This window comes from Rhea americana, unplaced genomic scaffold (genome assembly GCF_003343005.1).
Source record: "Rhea americana isolate MKP2758 unplaced genomic scaffold, rheAme1 scaffold_69, whole genome shotgun sequence".
Taxonomy (NCBI): Eukaryota; Metazoa; Chordata; class Aves; order Rheiformes; family Rheidae; genus Rhea; species Rhea americana.
In genome coordinates this window covers 3,753,466-3,778,732 of record NW_028186856.1, presented here as the reverse complement: position 1 = coordinate 3,778,732, position 25,267 = coordinate 3,753,466, and the positions used below count along the sequence as shown (strand labels likewise).

The window sequence follows — 25,267 nt, the reverse complement described above, 5'->3', positions numbered from 1 at the left end:
CCCATCCAGGCCAAGCTCTGCGGGATCACCCCGGCCCTCGATGCGCAGCTGCAGGGTCGAGGCGATGCCGCACGCCTGCCGCGGGCCCCCAGATACCCCCGGCCCTCCTTGCCCGGGGAGAGGCGGCCGGAGGCGGCGATGCCCTCCGCATGGGGCGGGCAGGAGCTGCCCCAATCGCCGCCCCGCGGAGGAGCGGCCGCCGGCGCCGTATAAGGCTCGCCCGGCGCCCGGCTCCGGCACTCCCACCGCCGCTCCCGCCGCAGCCCGCACCCGCGCCCGGGCGGAGACCTGCGTGGGGAGCACCACGCCGCGCCGCGCGTGCCCCGGCGGGGCGGACTTCACCGCACTGCACCGCACCGCACTGCTCCGCGCCTGCCCCGGCGGGGCGCACCGCACCGCACCGCACCGCACCGCACCGCTCCGCCCTACGCCTGCCCCGGCGCGCTGCACCGCCCCGCTGCTATCCCGGCGGGGGGGAGCACCGCACTGCTCCTGCCTCGGTGGGGCACCCCATTCCCCCTCCCCTCACGCCTGCACTTGCCGCTCCTGCTGGGGCAGGGCCTTGGCCCCGAGGATGACTTCCTCCAGCAGCATCGGGCGCTTCAGTGTCTGGGACTACGTGGTCTTTGCGGCAATGCTGCTGGTGTCGGCGATCATCGGCATCTACTATGCCTTTGCGGGAGGGGGGCAGAAGACCTCCAAGGACTTTCTCATGGGGGGCCGCAGCATGACTGCCCTGCCTGTGGCACTTTCTCTCACCGCCAGCTTCATGTCAGCCGTCACAGTGCTCGGCACCCCTGCTGAGGTCTACCGCTTTGGTGCCATCTTCAGTATCTTTGCCATCACCTACACCCTGGTGGTGCTGTGTAGTGCTGAGATCTTTCTGCCTGTCTTCTACCGACTGGGCATCACCAGCACCTATGAGGTAAGATGGGGTTTTGAGACAACAGAGGGAGCCTTTCTTTAGCCTTCAGGGAGCTCTCTCATGACTGCTTTCCATGGATCTCCCCCCAATATCTTCCCCAAAAGTCCCCTGGAACCAGTGCTGCTCCATTCTTCATAGTGCCCCTAGGGCAGACTGCAACCCATTCAGTCCCCAGGTCTGCCCACATTACCTCTGCTGAGAGGAGATGCTCAGGAGCTTGGCTCAGGAGCTGAGCACTGTGCCAGCTGTGCTTCCTCACTCCAGATACTCAGTTTAGTAGGTGGATGAATCCTTGTGCAGTTTGGACAGTGGTGTGTAGTTAGCGATGTGTAATTAACATACCAAGAGTAGAATGCAAAAGCATTCAGCATAGGAACTAGAGTTCTCAAATCCTGGTTCTTCCAGGTAGGTTTCTAAGCTCAGACGCAGCCACCAAGGTCCCATTCCAGAACAGCATATGTTTGTGATGTTCTTAGAGGTTTTGAGAAGACATCCTTGATACTTGAGACTATTCACACTGGCAAATGCCTGTTCCATCATACTGATCTCAGTGAGGTCAACAAGCACTGTGTGTCTGCAAGGATTTTCTCACTTCCACCAAAACATGGCTGAGTCAGTCCAGCCAAACATGTAAGTTAAAAGTATAGCTAGCAGCACAAAGACATCGAGGGTGGGGGACACATCACAAGTTGAGCGTATAATCATTTTTGGATGAGGAGCCATCTGGTCAAGGCTTTCTCCTGACCCAGCAGATCCATGCAACCTACTTACTTTCCTGCAGACTGGGAGGTGCTAAACTGGTCATGTCACAGAGCCCTTCAGGAAAGGGGCATCAGAGCAGGTATGTGTCCTTGGCTAGCTACTTTGCTCTTCCACATTTTACTACACTAGGCAGGGACATTACAGTTTTGGAAGCTGAAAACAAGGTTTCTGTTGGAAGATCTTCTAGATAAGAATTCTCCAATAGAAATCTCCTGTGGCTTTCATTGTGTTTTCAATTACTAATCTTTGGGCTATCAGTTAAGATACTTAATATAGAGTTCCTCTCATTAAAAGCTTTTAATTATGATTAGAAACTCACTGATAATCTACAGAATTAATCAGCATAATGCATCGATAAAAGACATGTCTTCTCTCTTTGAACAGAGTTCAGAGCTCGGACAACTTTCTGTGCCTGTCCAGGGGTTAAACATTGCTTGAATGTGCTCACAGTTCACATTTTAGATATGCAGCCCATGGGTGAGCACTTTGAGATATCTGAGTGTTTATCCCTGCATTGATTTAACAGGTTGGCAGGTAAAGGAGATCGCTTTTGTGCACACTGCAGAGGGTAGATAGGATAGACAGTGGGAAGAGATCTGCCCAGTAGAGTGACAAACTCATTCACAGGTTGTGATGTGCCAGCTTAGACAGAAAAATGAGGGTTCATGTTTGTACCGAAAGTTAGATTTCTACCTGCTGGTGGAAGATGACAACCTGCTTTGGTGAGGCCAGGTGAGGTTACCATCGGAAGAACCTTCTGCCCTCTCCCGCAGCAGTTCAGGTGAATGTGCGTATTGCCAGAGTTTCCAAACCAAGATGAGAGATAGCTGCAGTGTTTTCATTTTCTCCCAGATTTCACAATGCAAACAGGTTCTTTTGTTCACTGATACTTCTTCGTGACCATTGCCAAGAGCATAACAGCTACTGATCTTTGCCAAGTCACAGTGCGCAGCTCCTTGTCTGCTGAGTGCCTCGAGGCAGCTACATATCACCAGTTTCCATTCTGGAGACTCCGTTGTGTACTGTCTAGTTTATGCCTACTTCACTTGCTCATGTTTCATTATCCAGCTGAGGTCTGCAAAGAAATGAATCAAATTGACTCTAATAGTCTTGGCCATTCATGAAAATGTAGTTACAGTGGTATGCTCTTTCTGTGTTGCTCCTCACTTAACTCTAGTCCTATCAATAATGCCAACTCTGGGGAAAAACACTTTTTTTTTCTTTTCTTTTGCAGTATTTAGAGCTTCGATTTAATAAATACCTGCGTCTCTGTGGAACGGTCCTCTTTGTTATACAAACGGCAAGTAAACCTCAAAGCGATTCTGTGGCCCTTGGTAGCCATCAGGATTCTTCAGCTTTGTGTAACCGATTGCTGTCTCTAAATGGTTGGTGAGGTTATGACAGTGTGTGTGTGGCTGGCAGGAAGAGAAAGAAAACTCTTTGCGCTCCAAAGCGAGGAGGTGGGGAGCGGGTGCTGGCCTACCTGCCCCTTTGTTCCCTCCATGCCTTGTTGAGCACCCGGAGCAGTCGCTTGGCATYGGTGCCAGGCCCAAGGACGAGCGACCCTTCGCTGAGGGGTAGCGGTGCGGAGAGCACTCATTTGTCTGCCCACACAAGAAACCCACAGCAGGTTCAAAAATGTAAACATGCCCCAATTATCTGCAGCAGCGGGTTTCATCCTGTGGTCCGTGCATTCTGGGAATCTGACTAATTCCCAAAGCTCTGCGAAAGGTGACGGAGAAAACAAGCTGCCAGGAGGCTGTCATTTGCTCTGCAAGGCTTTGTACCCCCACTGGGAGGATCTGGGTGTCCTCAGACAGAAGCTGCAAACCACTGCCTCGGGGAACGTCAAGCTAAAGCAGTCCCTGCAGCCCCTGCAATTATTGCCAGTGTGGTTTGCTGTGCCCAGCCCATTCAGGGAGTCCGTGTCAGACCACAGATTTCAAATGTACAGYGAGTGCATTCCAGGTGCTTTGAAGCATCGCAAATGCAAATGTGGGGTTTTGTCTTTTTTTGTGATTACAATGTGGGCTTTTTAGGGAATTTAAAACAAGAATACACATACAGAGAGCTTTTCAAGTTATATTTCCAAGTATCCTTGCTTTTTACTCCCTATCWTTTTTTATTTAAGACACATCAACAGTTACCAAATAATTGCAATAAAATGGTACTCATTGCAGTGCTGTCTGTTTACTTATTTGAACAGTGCTGCTTAGCTGGCTTTTTACAGATATACAAGCTTTTTTAGAGATATACAAGCCCATAAGGAACTGACAATGTTCCACCACCAAATAAGAAACATCACAGTCCTGTAAGTGGAAGGTGGAACAAGCCAAGCATAATCTTTGCTTGCAAGGCTCAGAAAATAATTCTATATAACATGAATACATGTCCAAGGAAATTAGCTAAGGATCTACGGATGTCTTTAAGTGCCAAGAACTTGTGATTTCAAAAAACTGAATCATATGGGGAAAGAAAAAAAATACTGCCATCTGAATGGTATAATTTTAGCTATTTTATAAGTATTGGCATTAAAAAAATATATACATARTAATACAACCTGAAAAACCACTGAAAAAGTGGAAAGATTATATCATCATTCCTGTTTTAATTTACACAAAAATGTGATCATGCTTGTGACAAAACATTTAAATTTCTGATGCTTCAAAGCTCCTGGCACTCATTCACTGCATATGAGAAAGCTGCTTTCTCATCCTGACTCCCTGAACAGGCTGCATTCAGCAAACCATGCTGTCAGTAACTACTTGGCCAGCAAGTCAAGCATGGTTTGGACTTGGCAGATGTTAGTAGTTGTTAGCTGCAAAGTAATGCACCGTGTAGTGAGGGGGCATTGACCAGGGACTAGTCAGGGCTGGCAGTTTTCTTGGCATACAGGCTGCAAAGGAAAACCCAGAAGAGGCYTAGAGAGAAACGCACATGCACGTTGGCATGGGTGGGCAGCAGCGCGCAGGCTGGAAATCACAGTTTCCCYGGGGGTGCCAACGTCCATTCTGGTACGGGTTGTGCTGGGTGCGCAGCAAGGGGCCGTGGCAAGTTGGTAGCGCAGGGTGCAGCGTTTCCCCCGCAGCAGAATTACTGCCCTGGTTACCAGCCRGCTCATGCCCCAGCGTAGCCGCTGGCCACGTGGCATTGAGCCAGCGCAGGAACTCATTCAGACCTGCTCGGAAGCCAGAGGAGCAATCCACCAGTTTAGCCATCCAGGTTGAGATTGTCGCCTTCCTCCTGTCGCTATAGCCACAGAAATATATTCACTCAGGGACTTCTCTGGATTGTTAAAAGGTGGGTAGAGTTGACTCAAATCTTTTCTGTTTTGATATGTTAAAAATTTTTCGCTGAGTGACTTCTGAGCCTGCTGCCTTTCCATGCACCAGCCCTGCTGCTCCCCCAGCAAGGGTGTAAATCAGGAGTCAGAGATGTTCAGGCATGGAAAGGGGATGTGAGTCAGCTCAGGACCTGACTGCAGCTTCGATCCCCTGTGGTCACCTCCAATRAAATCACCTGCTTGTTGCAGGCTGCCTTCCCTTGGCTCTTGTCACAGCTGAACTTGTCCTAGCAGTACAAGGCGGTAATAACAGTGGTTAAAAAGCCAACAGGGTTTTAACATACACCTAAAGAAATTACAGAGGATATCAGTGCATGAGTTGCACTGTGCTCTCCCAAGGACGTGGAGTATCATCTCCTTCATTTGTCTGCATCTTTTCCTGTAAGGGATGAAAATACAAATCTGCTGATAACCATGCTTGGCTTCATTTTACAGCACAATAATCCCTGATGATACWATCCATAATGACTAATTAATGCTGTATTTCTTGTTCTTATTCATGTGCATTGTAGCTGCACATTGAGAGGCGTATTGATCCAAAGACTGAAAAAAAAGTTGTAATAGATTCTTATGTGAGAACTGTGTGTAAATCTCCACTGTTCTCTTCCTTTTTTTTTTTTTTTTTTTTCTGCCACATGACTGCAAATTTTAAGCAATAAAGCAAGTTAATTAGAAAAGTCAGGAAAAGCTGAAGAGGATTTTGGTATTTATGAGTCACTGTGGTTTTCATTTTAAGAGCAATAGACTGTGAGAATGCAATGCTTTTTAGTCTCAGATATTTATCTTCTAACAATTGGAATAATTTCTCAACACTAAAGAGTAGTTGGGTATTTAGAAATATAGATTGCATAAATGCTTGAAGAGAAGCCATCTCAGAAAGCTATCGCCTTTACATTTCTTTTGATTTTATATCTTTTTTTTCTCCATCTAGACTTTATACACTGGTATCGTCATTTATGCTCCAGCTTTAGCATTAAATCAAGGTAAGAGAAAATACTGCAACCATTATTTTACTGTTACAATTTTTTCTGCACATAATACTGGCAGGCTTTTTTTGTAATGCACACCTATAAATGGATAGCTCAAGGACTGACTGTGAAGTCTTCCAAGATTTCTGTTAATCCCAATGGAAATGCTGATAGAAAGCCTCCCAGTTGTAATCCTATTCCTGTAATCTCTAGTTGTAAGGGATTATAGAAGAGATTTGAGTTAAAAATCTGCTCTCCTTTATGCTGACTGTCTAGGGATATCTTTAGTCATGACTACATTCAGAGAAGTTAAGAAAAACTAATTAAWTTTTGAAGGCAACTGACATACCAAACACATATTTCATTGCCCTGCTTAAGTGCTCTCCTTCAAGAGGAGAGCTAGGTAAAAGTTCTGCTGCAAATCACTTTTTTCCATGCCAGTATGATTTCGGGCTGCCTGGAATTGTTTAATTCAGGTCATTCTTTTGCCTGGAAAAAACAAAACAAAGTAAAGAGATCTTGAACTTAAAATATCTGCTCTAGTATTTCCAAAATCAAATGTTTCAGTTTTCTACTTTGAAAATGAACTACATTTATTTTTAAAGGGAAAAAAGCTTTTATCTTAAGCCAAATTAAGCTTTTAATATGACACAATTAATTTGCCTATTTGACAAGAAAAGGCAATACAAAAAAGCAAAGGAAAAATCAATCATTTTGGCTAGAATAGAAACCATAATTGCTTTTTTTTTGCCTTGTTCAATGAAGAAGAAGAAAGAAAAAAAACCCATCTGCATTTTCCTCAGTAGTCTAAGGCCCGTAGGTTTTATGTCCTTGAGGTTTTATATTTGCATGGTAACTATACCAAATATACCAATATACCAAAACAAGCTGTTACCTAGCTGTCTCCCGACCAGAAGCAATATTTGTCATTAGGATTGGTGCAGTATTTGTCATTAGCCTGAGCTGCTCATCAGCGAGCCATGTCGTGCTGTGCCCATCACGGCAGGACTGTGCCAAGCTCGGGCTGCGAGAACTTGCGTACCGACCACAGCACAGTCTTGTCTGGCATGGACGTAACTTCTATGTTGGCATGTAACTGATTTCTTTTCCTTTTCTTTTCTTTTCTTTTCTTTTTTTCTTTTTTTTTCCAGCAATCAGATTCAGGTCAAAAATAGACGTTCGAGTTTTTGCCCCCAAAGCCTCATTCACGTTGACACCCTTTCCCTCTTTTCCAGTCACAGGTTTTGACCTCTGGGGAGCAGTGGTGGCAACTGGTGTAGTCTGCACTTTCTACTGCACGTTGGTACGTGGCTTTAGCCGAGAAAAATCTCTTTTCTTCRTGCCATTCCTATCAAATACAGGATTTATTGAAACTGACTTATCCCATAAGGGTACATTTCACAGTGTAGCTATAGCCACAGAAATATATTCACTCAGGGACTTCTCTGGATTGTTGAAAGGTGGGTAGAGTTGACTCAAATCTTTTCTGTTTTGATATGTTAAAAATTTTGTTGTTGCTGAAGGAACAACAAAGGGCAGATTTGGCTTCCTAAAAATCCTCCTGTGTTTTTTATTCTAAACTAGTAGTGCTTAGCCGTGCAATTTGTCAAGCACCTGCTCTTTGCAGCCGTGATAGTCCTCTCTGTTCAGCTGAAAGARCCACTGAAAACAGCAGCAAGTGCCACATGAAAAAAAAAAAACACTCTTTAAATTAGTACCGATTATCCAAATGCCTTTTAGGCTTAAAAGTAAGCTAAATGACRTAAATTTATTTATATATTTTGGATTAAATCGTGTTTATTTTTATTTGTGTGGACGGTACGCCTTCTGAAATTAGTGAAACTGTCTGCACATAAGACGAGCCCAGGCTGTCCACTTCCATTCTGATACAAACCATCCTCTGAATCAGGGTTGATTCTGTGGGGAAATACTGGATTAAACTATATGGCAAATATAGTGTATAGCCAAAAGCATGATACAATCCAAAAAAGGACCAGCATGTCCTGAACGGGTTCCAGGATGCAATGCCTAAACTTCCCAGTACAAAATTATACCTGTTCAGGAGGAAGATGGAATTAATTTATTATGCATAAACCACATAATCCACATAGTACCATTTATTTTAGTTGACTGTGACTGTACAGCAGTGGAGCAGTGCTCTTACTGTCCCTGAYCCGTGCTGCTCCTCGTGCAGGGTGGCCTCAAGGCCGTGGTGTGGACAGACGTTTTCCAAGTTGGGATCATGGTCGCTGGATTTTCGTCTGTGATTATACGAGCCGTGGTGGTTCAAGAGGGAATCGGACGCATTGTAAATGATTCCTACTATGGAGGAAGATTAAACTTCTGGGAGTGAGTTTGTATTTGCAAATAATGTGCCTTTTTATTCACAGTGTGACTATCTGTGGAATTACATTGCTTTTGAAAGAACAGGGTAGGGGAATTGGGATCAATTTTTTGTGTGTTTTTAAACAAACTTACCTAGTTTGAATGATATTTTTAGGTTTTACATCATGCAAAAACTTGTAAAGAGAAAAATCTCTTTGTAGAAAATTCTTCTGTCAAGTAGGTATTTTATGGATATATTTTAGATTCCTGGGAAAGTGAATGGTGAATAGGAGGGGACAATCATATTCATAATTACAGTTTGCAAACAYGATTTGTAATTTCAGGCATTAAACCAAATGATTGAGAAAATAATAATTTTGGGCTAATCTGAAAATAGGAAATATTTTTCTTTTCCTTAAAAGAAAAATCTGATGGGAGATTTTGTGGTGTGTCAAAATGTTCCACTCATTTGGAGATTGAAGTGTTTAGTTTTAACAATATTTTAACTTCCATTATTGTAGCTATTGCTCGACTAAAAATATGACTTTGCAAGGTCAATCATACTCATTTTTGACAGTGTCAAAACAAAACACTTGAAGTTATAAAAAGGTTTATTGTACTTCTTGATGAATAGGTGAGTCCTGAGAAACTTCACCTAGGGCTATTAGTTACCTTTTGTAAGTTACAGATGTTACCTTTTATCCTTTTCTCTATTAGTTTATGATATTCATAAGATCATTCTGCAGATCTTTTCAACAAGTTCTTCAGTAAATAATTTATTCGTGGATATTTTCTTCTTTTGGTGAATGGTGACTTTTCAGTCTGTTTGGCTGACTTGCGGGGTTATACAGCATTGCTCCTTCCCCCTATTTTAGGGCTCATAAACAGGAAAAAAAAAGAAAGAATAAAGTCATGTAATAGGTGAATTAATAGGACATTATTCACCAAGATAAGCATCAGTTAGTGTTGTATTCAAAAGTAATTTAAAACAATTTATTTGGCTATTTAAAGGCTGTTCTTCACAGCACCTAATGCATAGAGCTAGATCAGCAAAATGTTAAACAGAGGCTCTGTCCACAGAGGTTGGGCATGCAAACACACCTTTGTATTGGTGTCAGACTGATGTCCCTGGAGATAAGGAGGCATATTATACTTTTACTGAAACATCATTTCATCACAGTTATTGCATGCATGCAGCTTTGCTTATGGCCATCGTTTATAGGCAAATAAATTTGTCAGAATAAACCTTTGGACATATCTGAGTGTTTTGCTGGATCAGGATTTCATTTCTGAATTTAAAATTTGCTTTCTGTGATTTCATATAAAGTTGGAGTATCTGAATATTCAAAAACTGGTCAATTTAAAGGGTTTATATTAGAACAAATATGAGGATATTTCTCCTCCTAGGCATTAAGGTCTTATGATATTGAAAAAAAAATCATATTCTGAGTTTGTTTCTTCTTTTCTCTCTCTTTGTAGCTTTAATCCCAATCCTTTGCAAAGACACACCTTCTGGACAATTGTTATAGGTGGGACCTTCACATGGACTGGCATATATGGGGTCAACCAGTCTCAAGTACAAAGATACATCGCATGTAAAACCAGGTTTCACGCAAAACTGTAAGTCTGCCTACAGTAACCGTTTAATGTCTGTCCTTTATAAGGGATTTTTTTTAGTGGAATGTTTTTTCCTACTTGTAAAAGTCCCATAAAACCTACTTGAAAAAAGTAACCACTTACTTACTTTTGCTTTGTGAACCAGGTTAGTGCTATAAATACTGGAATTTGAATTACATATAATTGAGTGTTACATTCAACTTTGTGCCTAACTGTTTCACTGTACCACTATTCTTGCATACAAATAGCTGCATTAAGTTTGTATGCAACCTAAAACCAAATGATACAGTACTTACTTGTGCTGAAGCTATATCAAGACAGCATCTTTAATTGCTACTCTATTAAACCTAAATCAATGTTCAGGAATTTTGCCTGAGTAAAGACCCGAAGAATTTTCCATATAGAGGAGTACAAGCATGAGAAAATACAGAAATGTTTAATTCAGTGATAACATTTCTAAGAAATCATATATTTTGTTTTCACAATAGCCATGGTTTATTCTTTAGGAGTTCACTATGGAAACTAAGAATTCTATTTTCCTTGAGTTTAATAATTTATGATCAGCCTTTACTCTAGACTAGGGCATATTTATTATTTTTATTATTTTACCTTTATAATTAGTATCCCGAAAGTAGTATGGAACTTAGGATATAAGATGTATTAGCAAGCTCTTAAACTCTTTCTGTTTATAGGAGAAATATATAAAAGGACATTGTAACTATAGTCATAATAAATTCCATAATACAGTGACACGTAGTAGAGAAGGAGTTTTATGAAGGCTTTCACTTTAAAACGTGAGCAAAATACCCACAAAATCATGTACAGTTTATGTAATAGTAGTAACGAAAATCTACTTTTCGGTCATTCAGACAGCAGACAGGGATGAGCTGATGCTCGTCATTGGCCGCATCTCCAGCACATGATGTGGCACCTCCACAATCTCAATGCGGCGGCAGGAGGTGCATCCCACATCTGTAAAGCCAGCCAGCATGACTGCATATAGGCAACGGCTGCCTACATTGTGCCCAAATTATGTGCCGCTGATACTGCTCTTCCCAAGTGCTTGCTCCACGTGTGGCCGCAGTCCTCTCTTGCACCCTCTTYGTAATGAGGGACATCTCAGGAGTGTCCCAGTAGCAGAGTGTGGGCAAGGAGAACCTGGCACAATAGCAGCTTCTGGGCAGATTTTCTGAGCTGTTGCACAGCTTTGACCAGAGCTGGAGGCTACCTGGTTCCARAGAGGGTTGGATGGGATTTTTACCTCCTACCAAATTAACAGCAGCACTGCCTTTATGAGCAGGGTCCTTGCCTGTCAGTGTGGCCGGCATCTCACTTGTGCCTGCTGATATTCCCCCTGGCACAGAGAGTTTTCAGGATGGAAATTACAGTTTATCACAATTGTAGTCAGTGGTGTTCTGTGGTAACCATCTGACTAAAACTCATTTACAAATGTATTTATAATGACCTCTAACAAGTCACATATTGGTGGTCTGTACCTCTCATTGCCATCTAACCTGCATACAGAAACAAAAAAYATTGCCAGGTCAAAAGAACAGGTTTTTGCACTACCTTTGCATTTACTGAAAGRTTTTAGAAAAGACAGTATAATAATAAATCAGAGCTGAGAAGGTCTTTCACAGATTCCAACTTGTGGTTTCTGGGAAGGCCTTAAAGAATGAMATAAGAATAAGAATTTTCTTAGGCTTTGGGAATGGATTTTATCCTATTTAAAAAACATACCGTAGGTATGGACACATGCTGCATCCTCCAACTAGGCAAACCAAACATCAAACTCATACATGAATGATAATAGCATTCATAGATTTAGAGCAGAAGAGCACTTTCAGAAAAAAAAAAAAAAAGAGGCTACTAACACATTTTCTCTTACTTTCCTATCAAGGTCATCATCTGACGTGTTTCAGTGCTGAAATCTTAGCGCCAGACTGAAACAAACAACCCAAAATAAGCCTTGTACTGTCACATTACTACTTCACCCAGATTCCATGTTACTCACCTAGAATTAATGGGAATACCTCCCTCCCATAGTACTACAATTATTATAATTGAGTGCTTAGTCACAGGGCGTATCTTCAGCCACGAGGTACATCAGAAGAAARAAAAAACAGAGTTTTCTTTTCACTGTCAAACACTGACACTGTTTAAAAACAAGAACTGCCAGATTCAAACATACAATTCCGTTTGCTTTCTTTTATTTCTCTGTCTTAGTTAATAATTGACTTTCTAATCTTTACTACAGGCTAGAGGTTAATATTGCTATTGCTTCTATTCAAAGGATTTGGACTGATTTAACTCATTGGATAAATTTAGTGTTAAATAAGTTCTGAGCACCTCGCATCAAGGTAGATTAAGCCAATACAGGAACACTTTCAGCTAAACTGATGTAAGAAACCCAACTAGTATGTAAGTGTCTGTAAGAAGAATACTTCATTTCTGTTTAATTAGTCTAGAGAAAAATTTAAAGTAATGCTAATTCTGTGTTTAGATCAGCTCTAAATGCACATACAAAGCATGAAAGCAGGGTTTCCCGTCCTGAGTTATCTCATCAGCTTTACCTGCATAGATCTTTTTTTAGCAGATTATGTTGTGTTTGCCTATGAATTTTCTGGGTATAGCTAGCTCAGATAGCTAATCTATGGTACTCTTTCCTAACCATACACATTTCAATGCTGAACAAGGCCTGTAAGGTCAGGTTTACTTCTGCATCTACTGTGCTCCACATCCACTTCTGCGACTGGTTCTGCAGAACAGTTCAAAGGCTGATGTCCCTCCTTGGATGCTGAGAGTGCTAAAAGACCTCCCAAAGCACTGCAGGCACAAATATATTTGCATAGATACCAGAGATCCTCCCAGTGGCGGTCTTAGCAGTTGGCACAGGTCCAGGGCACATGATCTTCCAGGCAATTGAGTCACTATTGGTGAATGGTACACAGAAAACTGTGGGGTAACTACTGGAAAGGAACACTGTTTTTCAAGACTGACCTCCCTGTGGGTGTGTTTGCTCAAGTTGATCACCACAGGTAAGCCCGAGTGCAAAGAAAGAACTTCATGACCCAGGGATAGTCAAGAGCTGAAAAACATTCAGAAAATCAGATAGGAGGGTTTAGGAGGGAAAAACTCCTCACTGAAGGAGGAAACGGATGAGAAAAACAATCTGTTTTTCACAGCCAATAGAGGCTGTGAGTAGCAAAATCAGCATGAACACTGAAGGATTGGCATTTCTTCTCTACATCTGTGTTAGCTGTCATTCTGGTCAGGATGTGGGGAGGAGATGGGATTGCTTGAGCATATCAGGCTTCAAGTTGACTAATTATTAAAGGGAGAAGCTCTGGGGCTAGTGGCAACCCCTGCTCTTGGAAGTGGCAGCTCTAAGTAACTCCAGCCCAGATCACAYGAAGAAGGACTGTATGCTTCATTGCTGCCATCCACAGAGACTTCGCTGGGAGGAAATACTGAATTTATTGCTTTATAAGCATGATTCCAGCATTGTACAAGTACAGTACTGCAGCTCCAGAGGCAAAGGAGTGCTAATGCTGATTAAAAGGTACCCCACACTTTGACCTGGGACACCCCACCTTACAAATCTAACTGCGATTTATCTTTACCAAGGGGTACAGTGAGGCGAGAGTGTTGTCTTGCCAGCTACCTGTGATCTGAAACTCATGCATGTGATGAAATGTGAGATTAGCCATATTTCTCGCATCATTTCTTGATCAGATTTTGTCAGAGAATGGGCACTCAGCCCATACTATTGAGAACAAAGTATAATTCTTATATTTAAAAATGTCAGTGACAGCTCTGGTGACTTGTTTGAGGGTATATCATGACTCCCTTTCAGGTGGGCAGTCATTAACTGGGATGTATCCTCAATGGTACCTGACTGCTGGTGTGAGCACTTGTTCAGCTGGTTCTAGAAGAGGCTCACATCTAGAAGAGGTCTGGTCCATTGATCACAGCATAGTGAAATATCTAGCTCCTATCAACTTCAGGAGCTGCTGAGCAGGTACATGTACCTCTGTGGAGTTGGGGCTGAGCTCCATCTGGCTCTTGTTTCTCTGCAGTTGTTTGCTGCCCACTCCTAGCACTGAATAATGTTTGGTTTTTTTAAGCTGAAGTGATCGATCATAGCACAAATTGCTGGCTCAGCCAGCTGCTCCTTCCTTCCTGGCTGGTCCGGAGTTGAGCAGAGGTGTAGCCTACAGCATCCATGTGTGCTAGGCTATATTGTGGCACCAAGCTCTTGGGTTTTCAGGGGTGGGGTGGTGGTGGKGGGGAAATTGTTCTGCCTTAACTTTCCTTAACTTTGGCACTTCCTTGTGTGCTCATGCAGGTCTCTCTATATCAACCTGGTGGGCCTCTGGGCGATCCTGGTATGCGCAGTGCTGTGTGGACTGGCACTGTACTCCATCTACAAGGAGTGCGATCCATGGACAGCCAAGCAGGTCTCAGCGCCGGACCAGGTAGAGCACCCACGTTTCAGTGGGAGGGCAAGGAAGGGGATGTTGCCRTGGGGTTTGGCATGCAGGGGAGCTGAAGGCAACCTGCTGCCTTGCCCCATTCACATGGGGCAATAGAGGAGAGCCCAGATGAAGCTGCTGACTTGGATGGCTTTTGATGAACAGACAAGGTGGAGAGAAGAGCTGGTTCAGGAGAGAGACAGGGCTGCTCAGGCACCTCACTGTCTTTAAGGAGTGACTATTGGACTCAGGCTGCAGGTGCTGTAAGACCTCACTGTGAGCTTATCAAGGCATAGATACCTTTACCAGAGTCTCTAAGCATGAGGCTGTTCGGCAACAGTAAAGAGCGTGTTGAGAGACTTGACCATCATCTACTTAGAATGAGGGAGCATGAGAAATCCATTAAAGCTTCAGAGATATATAGGCCAGTGGTGGTGGTGGTGGATACAAACAAAAAAATGCATAAAATAAGAAGCTCCCAGAAATATCAGACTGTTCTTTTGATGGAGGGGCAGTTTGCTCCTCAGAATTACTGCTGCCTGTCTAAAGTCTGGATCCTAATMGTGCTTACTGTATCTCAAGTGGATGATTTAGGAATCATTTTCTGTGTAGAAAACCAATAAATAGTGTAAAATGGGACATTTAAAATTAGAAGAGCTGGTTAGGATGCCAGTGAGAAGGTTATAACAAAAAAAATACAGTGCAAAAAGAAAAATTGAGGCTAGATAGTAACATTTCTTACTCTCTGAACTTTTCAGCTAATGCCCTACCTAGTGCTGGATATTCTCCGTGATTTTCCAGGATTGCCAGGGCTTTTTGTGGCTAGTGCCTACAGTGGGACATTAAGGTAATTTAACAATTTGTAGCCTGGTGATGTATGTGTTAGCTCTTTTTTTCATCTTTATTAGGCTAATGTTGCATTTATATTAAAACTTTCACATTTTATTTGTTTTGCTACCTAATTTTTCATTCTTTTTTTTTTWAAAAAAGGCATTATGAGCTGTCTGACATTATAGCTTAAAAATTTGCAGTTTTTGCCAGTAGYGCTTTGAGGTCTTAAGACTCAAAGCTGTTTGGAGTTCCCTACTAACAACTTCAGGAAACAGCCATACACAACATACAGCACTAACAAACCCTTCATTTCTGTGCTTTAAAGCCCCTTTTGCTTTAGGAAGTTGTGAGTTTTATAGACAGGTGGTTATGCAAAATAGCTGCAGTTTAGGGGAATTTTCTACTGCTTATCTTTAACTTTCAGGTTTCAAACCTGCATAATTTTAAAGGCATCTCCCTTTTCCTTGTTCCTAATCTTCACAATCTTGTTTACAAAAGAGTTCCTGGACTTCCATTTGTCTCGAATGAGCTCCAAGAAAACAATGGTCACTATATATTTTTAATGGAGAAAATAAATACATCTCCTTCCATCCCTTAGTGGGGAGTGTTCTGTTCAACTCTCGCAAGGTGCGTTTTCTGCGAAATACCACCTCTCCCAGGAAAGGCTTTGAATAACAGCAAGCAGATAAAAATTGGTAAAAATTAAGAATTTGACAACAGAATAATTTTTGGCTCAGAATACTTGTAGCTATGTAAACAGAGGAAACAGCTATGGGACTTCGTTTTCACACTTTGAGTGAAAGGCTGGTAGCTTGGGAGARTAAGGTGCAAATAGTTACGAGATTGCCTGACTGTCTTTGCACCTTAGAGGTGCTGATTTCTTTGACGGCAAAGGGATTCTGGAGCAATTTGGTTTTGACTACATGCCTTATTTTTAGATGACTGTAATTAGCTTATCTGAATTCTTCTCTGCGAATGTATTCCCTGGCCTGCATGTAAGAAYTTTACCTAGCCAGATGTATGCTATATAGATTTGTAAAGTTATTACATATACCAATAAAGTTACAGCTTAGTTATATGCAAAAGATCTTTTCATTGACTTCTCCAGGCCAGTCTTTTCATCGAGACTTGCCGTGCCTTCATTAAGATAATTATTTTAAACAATTTTTGTAAAGTTATTAACTCTTCCAGTTAGTAATAGTTATTTCAACCAACACACTGGTTCTCTGATACTGTTTCAGGCAGTAGCAGCTTCTCCCTGACTTTAACCATTCTGTTATCTAAGATTTCAATTCCTAAGATTAAAAATTTGTATAAATCTTGTCTTCTCTAGTACAGTGTCCTCCAGCATCAATGCTCTGGCTGCTGTGACCGTCGAAGACCTCATTAGGCCACATTTCAGATCTCTCTCTGAAAAGAAACTGTCCTGGATTTCCATGGGGATGAGTATGTCTGGAAAATATCTTTTCCATTTTTACTTTACCAAATGAGATCTTGATTCGGATCTTATTTAAGCAGCATAAGTCAGGAGTAAGTCCATTCAAGCCAGTACAATTACATTGGCATAATACTTGAAGGACACCAGATTAGGTATATAAGCTTTACACAGAGTGGGAGAAATGGCTATTTCAAATAAACAGAAGAACAGGAAAAAAATCATCTTGTTTGATCTTTAAGCACTGCATCTGTGTTCTGTATTGATTCCTCATACTACAGACCTAAATGTCTCTGRAATAGCTGTTATTTTTCTTGCACCTGTCAAAAATTAGAAGAACGGGAAACAACTTTGTGACAAACCTTTTGAAAAGGGAGTGATATGTGAGCAACAGCATCCTGCCCCCCGAGTATTYGAGAGACTGTCTTCTCTGATATACCCTCAAACCCTCATTCTGTTTGTGTTCTCTGTGTAGCATAGCTCAAAGAAGAGGGGAAGAACAAGGCTGAGCAGATGGTTTATTTCTCTGAAGTGCAGTCACTGTCTCTGCTAGCTGTACTGTCTGACACTAGCAGCAGGTGTGGCCCAGGACAGCATATGCAACAAGGGTAAAACCCACAGTCCCAACATGGTGTCATAGCCCGGACCACTGAGCACAGCACGCTGGTGGCAGGTGACAAGCATTAAGTATCATCACCCGAGAGCATTGCTTCTTAAATACTATTGCAAGTAATATTTAAGCCAAATTTGTTGGTGCTCCGATATTATCACGAGCTGCCTGACGCCTCACATTAAACACCGGGATTAATTTACTGCTTCTGTCCTTCTACAGTGAAACTCAATAGAGGTGGAAGTGGAGAAAACAAATGAGGCAGTGTTATGGGTCCTGGGAAGAAGGACATCTACCTCCCCACGACCTGCGACATTCTTTGTCACGGTGCCAGCCTCCCAGTAATCTTCCAGCGTTTACTTTCTTGTTCCAAAGCTTTAGACTGGGAAGCAAAATCTTTCCTCTAAAATAAGGGCAATTGCACAGATTAGCTGAGCAGTGTAAGCAATGGATATGGTATTGCAGAATGGCTAATCCTTGCTGCTATTTAGGATTAAATATTTCAGCTAATCTTCAGTCATATACAGGAAGAAAATTGCCAAGTTTGTGTAAACTCCTTTTAATGTAAACATGAACCTGGCATTTTTGTTGATTCAGGAACTCTTAGAAACAATGCAGATGATGACAGATTTGGTGTAGAGGTGCCAGGAGTCACACTGGGTTAGAGGGAAACATTCTTCAAGCTTCAGCAGATTTACACATTGTTCTGCCTTTCCCACATAGGCCTGTTTTATGGCGGTGTGTGCATTGCTATGGCCGCATTGGCGTCTATCTTGGGAGCTTTGTTGCAGGTGGGTGTCACACTGCTCTTTCCTGCCCTTGTTAAATAACCCCGAAGGAATTGTATAGAGAAATAATTGCTGGATAGTATTATGACATTAGTTTTTATTCTTTGTTGGGTATCGGCCTCAGACCGCCCATGGCCCAACCTCAGCTCTAAATACCTCTGTAACTATACCTAGTCCTGCCACCTGRGAACATGCCRATTACAAACTTGTAATTTCTTTTTYGCCATCTCCCCTTCACACTGTGATGGAAGCTTTAACTTTCCTAAATAGCATCTAATAGCAGACTCTCTTCCTTCCTCAGGCAGCACTAAGCATTTTTGGCATGGTTGGTGGTCCCCTTTTAGGACTGTTTGCCTTGGGAATCCTCTGCTCCTTTGCAAATGGAGTGGTAAGTAGAGGTTAAGCCTTATTGGCTCAAAATTTATTGACTGTTTTGGACATCGCTGTTTACTYCCTCCATAATTTTGTGTTGTGTCCTACTTAACCCCATGAAGTCACAAAACAGGGCTATATAAGATTCACATGTCTAGAGAAAACAGGTAATTCTGAATAAATATGATATGTTCACAAGGATTGCTGGAAAAAAGTGTTAGAAGAAGCAGAGAACCAAGCATCTTGACACAGCTGAAAAAAAAGTTCGGCTCCACAGTAAGCCTGGAGCTGTGCAGAGCAAAAGTGGGAAACAGGGCACTCAAATACTTGCCCCATGCAGGCAGCCAAGTGAACTAGCAAGTTCAAACACCAGCCACCAGTCCCTTGGGTGGGATGGAGAACCCCACAGATCAAAGGGCCTAGAAGGCAGGCAGTTTCAAAACTCATCTGGAAGTCAGAGGTGATAAAAAGACCTCTTCAAAATATAGGCTGAGCTGAGGTGTTCTGGCAGAGTGCTTCAGTGTCATAAAAATCAGCATTTCCTGAAGAAAAACTATTCCATCCAAAGTTTATTTGGACAGCTCTGGAAATACAGTCATGGGTTACTCSAAGAAGATTGTTAGTTATTAAGGCTCATTGATCACTAACTTTTACCTTTTTACAAGTTGCAACTTTTATATATATGCTGAAACAATATTTGTCAACTGTCAGCCACAGAAACCCACCCCAAAGCAGATGTTTTTGCAAGAAAAAAATCACATCAGTAAAAGGAAAAGTTGCTTTATCTTCATTCAAGGAGAGTCTGAAATAAAGCARCTTTTTCATATACAGAGCATCCCAAAGCTATCATTTGATAGTAAARGTGTAATGGCAAAGTAAAGAGGGCTGCATGAGTAAACAGCTCTCAAGAAATAGGAGTAAAAACTATTCCCCAAAATGGGAATGAGTAAACTCCAACTCTCCCCAACTATTCAAGTGTATGTTTCATTTTTGCTATGGAGGCTGCAGTTTGGATTATTTTGACTATCGCTTACTCATCCAGTTCTTTTATGTACTTTTACTTTGCAGTTAAACCCAGTTTTCATTTTCTGTTTTGCAGGGTGCATTTGTGGGTCTTGTCAGTGGCTTTGCTATTTCCCTTTGGGTTGGAATTGGAGCCCAGATTTATCCTCCTCTCCCAGGGAGGACTATTCCACTAAGTCTCTCGACTGCAGGCTGTAACATATCCAGCTCAAGCAATTTCACTTCACCAACAGAAAATCCATTAACAACACTTTTCCACACGCAAGCCAAAGAATATACAAGGTATGCAAGTCCATCATGGGCAATCAACACTGCACACATCTGGTTTAAAAACACTGTGAACTTCTGCCTAGCATTTGGGTTAATATAAATATGCCCACTGTTTTACCTAGCTGATTAACTAGGAAGTAACAATTTTCTGTGATTTTTTTTTTCTGTCAGAGTTAAGTTTGCCTGCATTGTCCCAGAACGGAAGTCCAAGTAAATCCTCCTATTGACTTGAAAAGCTTTTGTTCTGTATTTGCATCTAAAGGCTTAAATATGCTTTACTGGGAGCCATGGCTTTGGAGAAGGAATAAAATTTATAATTCTAAGATTAACTTTCATACAACCTTTTGCTGTATGAATCAAAGTTGTAGCTGGTTAAAGGAGAATTTGCCRGTTTAACAGCTCTGCCTACAACAGCTTGTTTGTGCAGATATAGCTCTAACCAGCAAATCCAGAAGAGTGTAATGGGTATAATGGGCAAAATAGAAGAGTTTTTCTCCCCTCTGCAATAGACAGAGGTCTTACTTTTGTCACCCACAATTGTAAGTAACAGAAACAGGCAATAATACAGGGAACAGCAGGAACAGGAGCTAAACAAARGTTTCCAGAGATTCACAATCCTCCCACCTTAGAGCACTGGGCAGTTAGCGATAGACACAGTGGTGCACACATGTGTGTGCAGCTTCAGTGCCACAGGCAGCATGCCTCACACAAGACCTCTAGCCTTGGCTCATGGCTGTGAGGAAGTCGCTATTGCAATGGACAGGGTTGACCAGGAGAATAGTCAGGTGTAACCTGCAGCAAAACGGTTGYCTATTGTTTCTGGCTCTTTAAAGTTGAATGTGGCTGATCTGCCAGCATTTTATGCCTTTAAGTAACATGCCGCCTCCTAAAGACACCATCCCTTCATCCGGATARCTGGAGTGCTCAGCTTTGCACTAAATTCCTAGCAGAGACAAGATCATCCTGTTTTACCTGCTGTTCCATTCATTATCTCACTGCACTGAGCAKTTCCCTCCCTTATGAGGGGACTTGCCCTGCAAATTTTAAAATCAGATTTTGAATGCAYATTTTATTACACAGAGGTCATTCAACAGTACCAGGTCACTTGCTGGTTCCAAAAGTAACTCTGCATTTATAATCAGTCTGCAAATATAGATAACATTTTCAGGTTGTCCGGAATAGGAAGGCAGAAATGTTAAACTCTTTTTCTGTTCTTTTTCAGGCCTGTCCTAGCAGACAACTGGTATTCCTTGTCTTACCTCTACTTCAGCACGGTTGGGACCCTTGTCACAGTAGCCATGGGAGTAGTGATCAGCCTCCTCACAGGTACTCRTCCCAGAAGTATCACTAAATGCAAGTCTTTCTTAGATCTCTTTCAAGCTAACATGACCAAGCAGAGAGCTGGCATTGCTACAGTGGCAGGGACCTGTTGTAAAGGCTGAGTAAAAGTTCGTATCGTAACTCTTCCTTCCTTCCCTCAGCATCCCATACTCATTCTCTGCCCACAGCAAAAGATATGTCAGATTAAGGACACAGAAGTTTCAGCAGTTAACCTGAGGGCAAGAAGATATGAATCTATTTTTCCTGTTTTATTAGATCCCAGCAAGTGCTGAAGGTTAAGGGTTGTCCCTGAACGTGGCAACAACTCCAAGCGAGGAGATACAGTTATGCTTCTTCAACAGGACAAAAGCAGTTTTACTTTTGAGTGAGTTCAGAGCACTCAAGGGTTATTGTCTGAGCCTATTCAGTGCATGTTTTTTCCACCACATTCACCAAGCATGTACCTAAGAGCTGCATACACTGTGCATGGCTATGTTACTTCTTTCTCAGTAGTCCCTGTACAGGGGGGCAAAAGCAACACATGAGACCGGGGGCTCAGTTCCATCCTGTGATATCTCTGCTTTCGCCTCTGGCCAACCTGCAAACCAAGCCCATTATTCACCTTGTTCACAGCAGAAATAGTGTAAAAGCAGCTGCTTTCACAGCTTTCCCACTGAGCCCAGACAAACTCCTGCAATAGCACTCAGATTTGGGTGCTATTGGATTTCAGACTGAGTAGTCTAGCCTAGAATTGCTTTAGAGGTGAACTCTCTCCTTTTATTCTGCTTCAAGACCATGAAACTCAGAATAAAGTAGACAGACTGGCTTCCATTGCCTTCCTTGTACCTTGCAACCAATAAGCATAAGATGGACTTTTACCACTTTCTTTTCCTTGTTAGCTGCTCAAGAACTTCCTCCCATTTCTTTTCTGTTTTCTTATATCCTATCTTCATTTCCCTCACTGATATGTACTCTGCACAGGACAAGGTACAGCTTTCTTAGGGATGCCTGTAGACAAGTTTTGCTTCTTGCCTACCTGAGATCAGGACATTTGTGGTTACTGAAAGCCACAAATGCCCTCTACTGAAAGCCTCTCCACCACGCTGTTAAGCCATAGAACAAAACAGAAGCTGGGCAACTCTACCAATTCAATAAATCCAAAAGAGAAACCCTACACCCAGCTTTAGATATGGAACAAGGAGAATCAACTCAGGCCTGTTTAAGTGTCAGGTGGAGATCAGTGCTAACTCCTAGCACCTGCATCTCATTTCATTTCCACACACATTCCTACACCAGACAGTTAATCTTCCATGCCCTAAAAGTGCCCACATACCCCATTTCACCCCTTAACCTCTCTTAAATAATTCACCTTAGAAATCAGTGTGACCTTGAGTGAGGCCATCCTTGCTCTGGAGAACATCCCAACTCTGGAGAACTCCCTGATGACAAGGAGCCAAGGATTGGGACCTAGGCTCCAGGGCAGTGCCTGGTACCATGCATCCTGCCCAGGCTGGATGGTCCCTGATTTCACTATATGTGATTGATCCTTTTTGATGACTGTGTTAGTATTTTTTAGCACAATTCAGAAATCTGGAGAGGGTCTAGAAAACTCTGAGAAAGGGCTAAGGCATTTCATACAGACTCTGAGGATCATGTAACATTTTGGGAGATGCAGTGGATACAGCGCTATAAAGAAATAATCCCTAAGGAAAGTAACATCCAGCTTGTAATTGCCTGATGGCTTTTGCTGCATGACTCTGTCCTGCTTACCTGGCCTGATGCCCATAGCTGGGCTCTGACGTATCACCCACACATGGAAACCTGGCTGATTGAAACCTGGTTGTTTTGCAGGAGGACTAAAGCAGAAGACAGATCGTAAATTCCTGCTGACCAAAGAAGACTTCCTGTCCAACTTTTCATGGTCTAAATCTGAGACAGTAAGTATAGTTTTATGACTCTGATTTCAAGCAGTCTCTCCTTGTGGGGACAGAGGCACACAGTCCGTGTGTCTATTTTCCTCACTAGGATGAATAGCATCTGCCTGATATAACTGTCTGCTTTAAGGTGGTAGCAGAGCACGAGGTGGGTCAGCTGGCGCAGGCACARGCAAGGAAGCTATATTTGGCCACAGCTTGACTTCAGTGAACAACAGTGCAGCCATTGAGACAAAAAAGAGTTGTTCTCAAGGTTCCTGCCAAAATCCTCCCTCACTAGTCTCTTGGAAGCCAGCCCAAGGCAAGCTTTGAACTCAGCAGAGCTTCTTTTGTTTGTAAACATAAGTTCTCTAGATTCTGGGGGTTTTGCAACGTCAGCTACTGTTTGAGGGAAAACATTTTCGGTCAGCGTATATATTTCTTAGCTCCCTCCCAAAGGTAAAAGAAAGAGGGAAAAATTATTGGCTAGAGTGGAAACAACATCCTATACAAAGGAGAAGGCAAGGGAAATTTGGTTTTCAAAATAAACTGTAGGCTACCTTTCAGTCAGTGTCCTCTGGATGTTGAACATGCAAGTTCAGCTCCGTTCAGTACTTTTCAAGTGCTGCAGTAGAGGCACATTGAAACAATCCAGTTTGCAAAATGCTTCTCCCCTGTGAAGCGAACCTCTTCTATTATGATGGTGTGTRTTTTGGCTTCTGGATATGGAAGGCATTTTTACTCTGCTCCGTGCTGTTTGCCCGTGTCACTGGAGACCAGTTTTCTAGCTGATGTCATTCACCACAGCTCACTGTCTTTAATGGACTGACATCTGTTTACCATCTGGGAATTTAATCCCTAAAGTCTTTTTAAAAAAAAAAGAAAAAAAAGAAGTCCTACAGCAATGCTAATTTCTTCCTGGAGTCAGAAAAAAAGTGTCTTTCTGGTTATACAGCAGGGAGTTGGGTAGCAAGTTGTTAGCATAACAACTAGAAAGTTAATTGAGAAAATATTAGAGGCAACTGAGACTTTCTGCATGTGAAGAGCTAACAGAGATAGTGTATCAAAGCAACAAGGTCTGTTAATCTGCTTTTCATATCAAAGATTCATATTCAATGACCAAGGGTTGGTAGATAGGTAGGTAGATAGCTCAGAGGTTTAGTGCTAGTGGATCGCTAGATAGGAATGTGGCAGTTGCAACACTGCACACCTGAAAAAGTCTTACACAGTTTGCAGGTCAAGAACACTTTGTATGAAAAGAACATTTTCCATGACAAGTAACAGTATGCAATAACAGTTTTTCCATGCCCTTAGAAAAATACCAGCTACTGCAGTGAGTAACTATTTATGCTCTGGTCACAGCATGTGTATTAGGAGACCTACTAGGCCTCCTAATAAGCTGTGTAAGTCAGGCTTGACCCACTGCTTGCATGCAGGTCAAAGAAAGGAAGGCTCTTTCTTCCACTTCACAAGGTTTTTSTCTTTGCTTTTTAGCCAGAGAAAGTGGAAGTGTTGAACTGGAAACCATTCACCCTGCCGTCTGAAGGAACCGACAACCCTGCTTTCAGCCACATGGAAATGAAGGTCTCAGGCAATAAGGACAAAGTCAATGGCCTTCATATATGACATAGGGCCATGTCAGCCCATGAGGACAGTTCTGCTCGTATATTAAAAGCATTACTGACRTTCCTGTGATGGATCAGTTACCAGCCCTGCTGGGGTTGTGGGCGGAAGTCTCTGCAGAGCTTTATGGCACTGTCACCCTTGCATGACCTTGGCATTAAGAACATGTCAAGAGAGGAATCAGGTCTTTCTTGCTCTTGCTCTTGCTCTTCCTCTCTCTTGGGATCTTTGCAACAGGGCTTAAGGCGATGTCTCTAAGTGAAATGTTTACCTGATATTCTTGAGCCTCCTGAAAGATATCTGTTTTTAATCTCAGTTCACTCACAGAGCAAAAAAAAAATTTTTTTTTTGGTAAGATCACAGTGTTCCCCTAGAAATGGCTCTTTCTTTCGTTCTTTCTTTTTTTTTCTTTTAAGGCATTGAAAGTATGAAGAGATTAGCATTGCAAGATCTTATCAGATTGGAAGAAACACAGGTTTTTCTAAAGTGCCGGAGGTATTTTTAGTGCCATCTAGTTGCTTACTAGAATTGATCCCGAAAATGTATTTGTTTTGCTGTTTTTTGTTGTGTATTTTTGTTTTCATTAAGCCACTTGTTCTCAAGTTACCTTACACTTACAAGAGTGCCTTTGGAGATGGATGGAAGCAAGAGTTAATAATATCCTTCC

At 42.3% G+C, this 25,267-nt stretch overlaps 1 protein-coding gene across 1 annotated transcript; it reads left to right on the top strand.

Annotated features, from left to right (window-relative positions):
- The first annotated feature begins 574 nt into the window (after nucleotides 1-574).
- Nucleotides 575-24,634, top strand: SLC5A8 (solute carrier family 5 member 8). Its single transcript, XM_085321219.1, has 15 exons — nucleotides 575-925; nucleotides 2,922-2,987; nucleotides 5,962-6,013; nucleotides 7,234-7,301; nucleotides 8,193-8,347; nucleotides 9,803-9,943; nucleotides 14,289-14,418; nucleotides 15,174-15,262; nucleotides 16,580-16,692; nucleotides 18,015-18,082; nucleotides 18,381-18,467; nucleotides 19,551-19,756; nucleotides 20,967-21,070; nucleotides 22,916-23,001; nucleotides 24,472-24,634. The coding sequence occupies exons 1-15, from the start codon at nucleotides 575-577 to the stop codon at nucleotides 24,601-24,603; spliced, it is 1,848 nt and encodes a 615-aa protein (XP_085177345.1). The 3' UTR covers nucleotides 24,604-24,634.
- The last annotated feature ends 633 nt before the right edge of the window (nucleotides 24,635-25,267 follow it).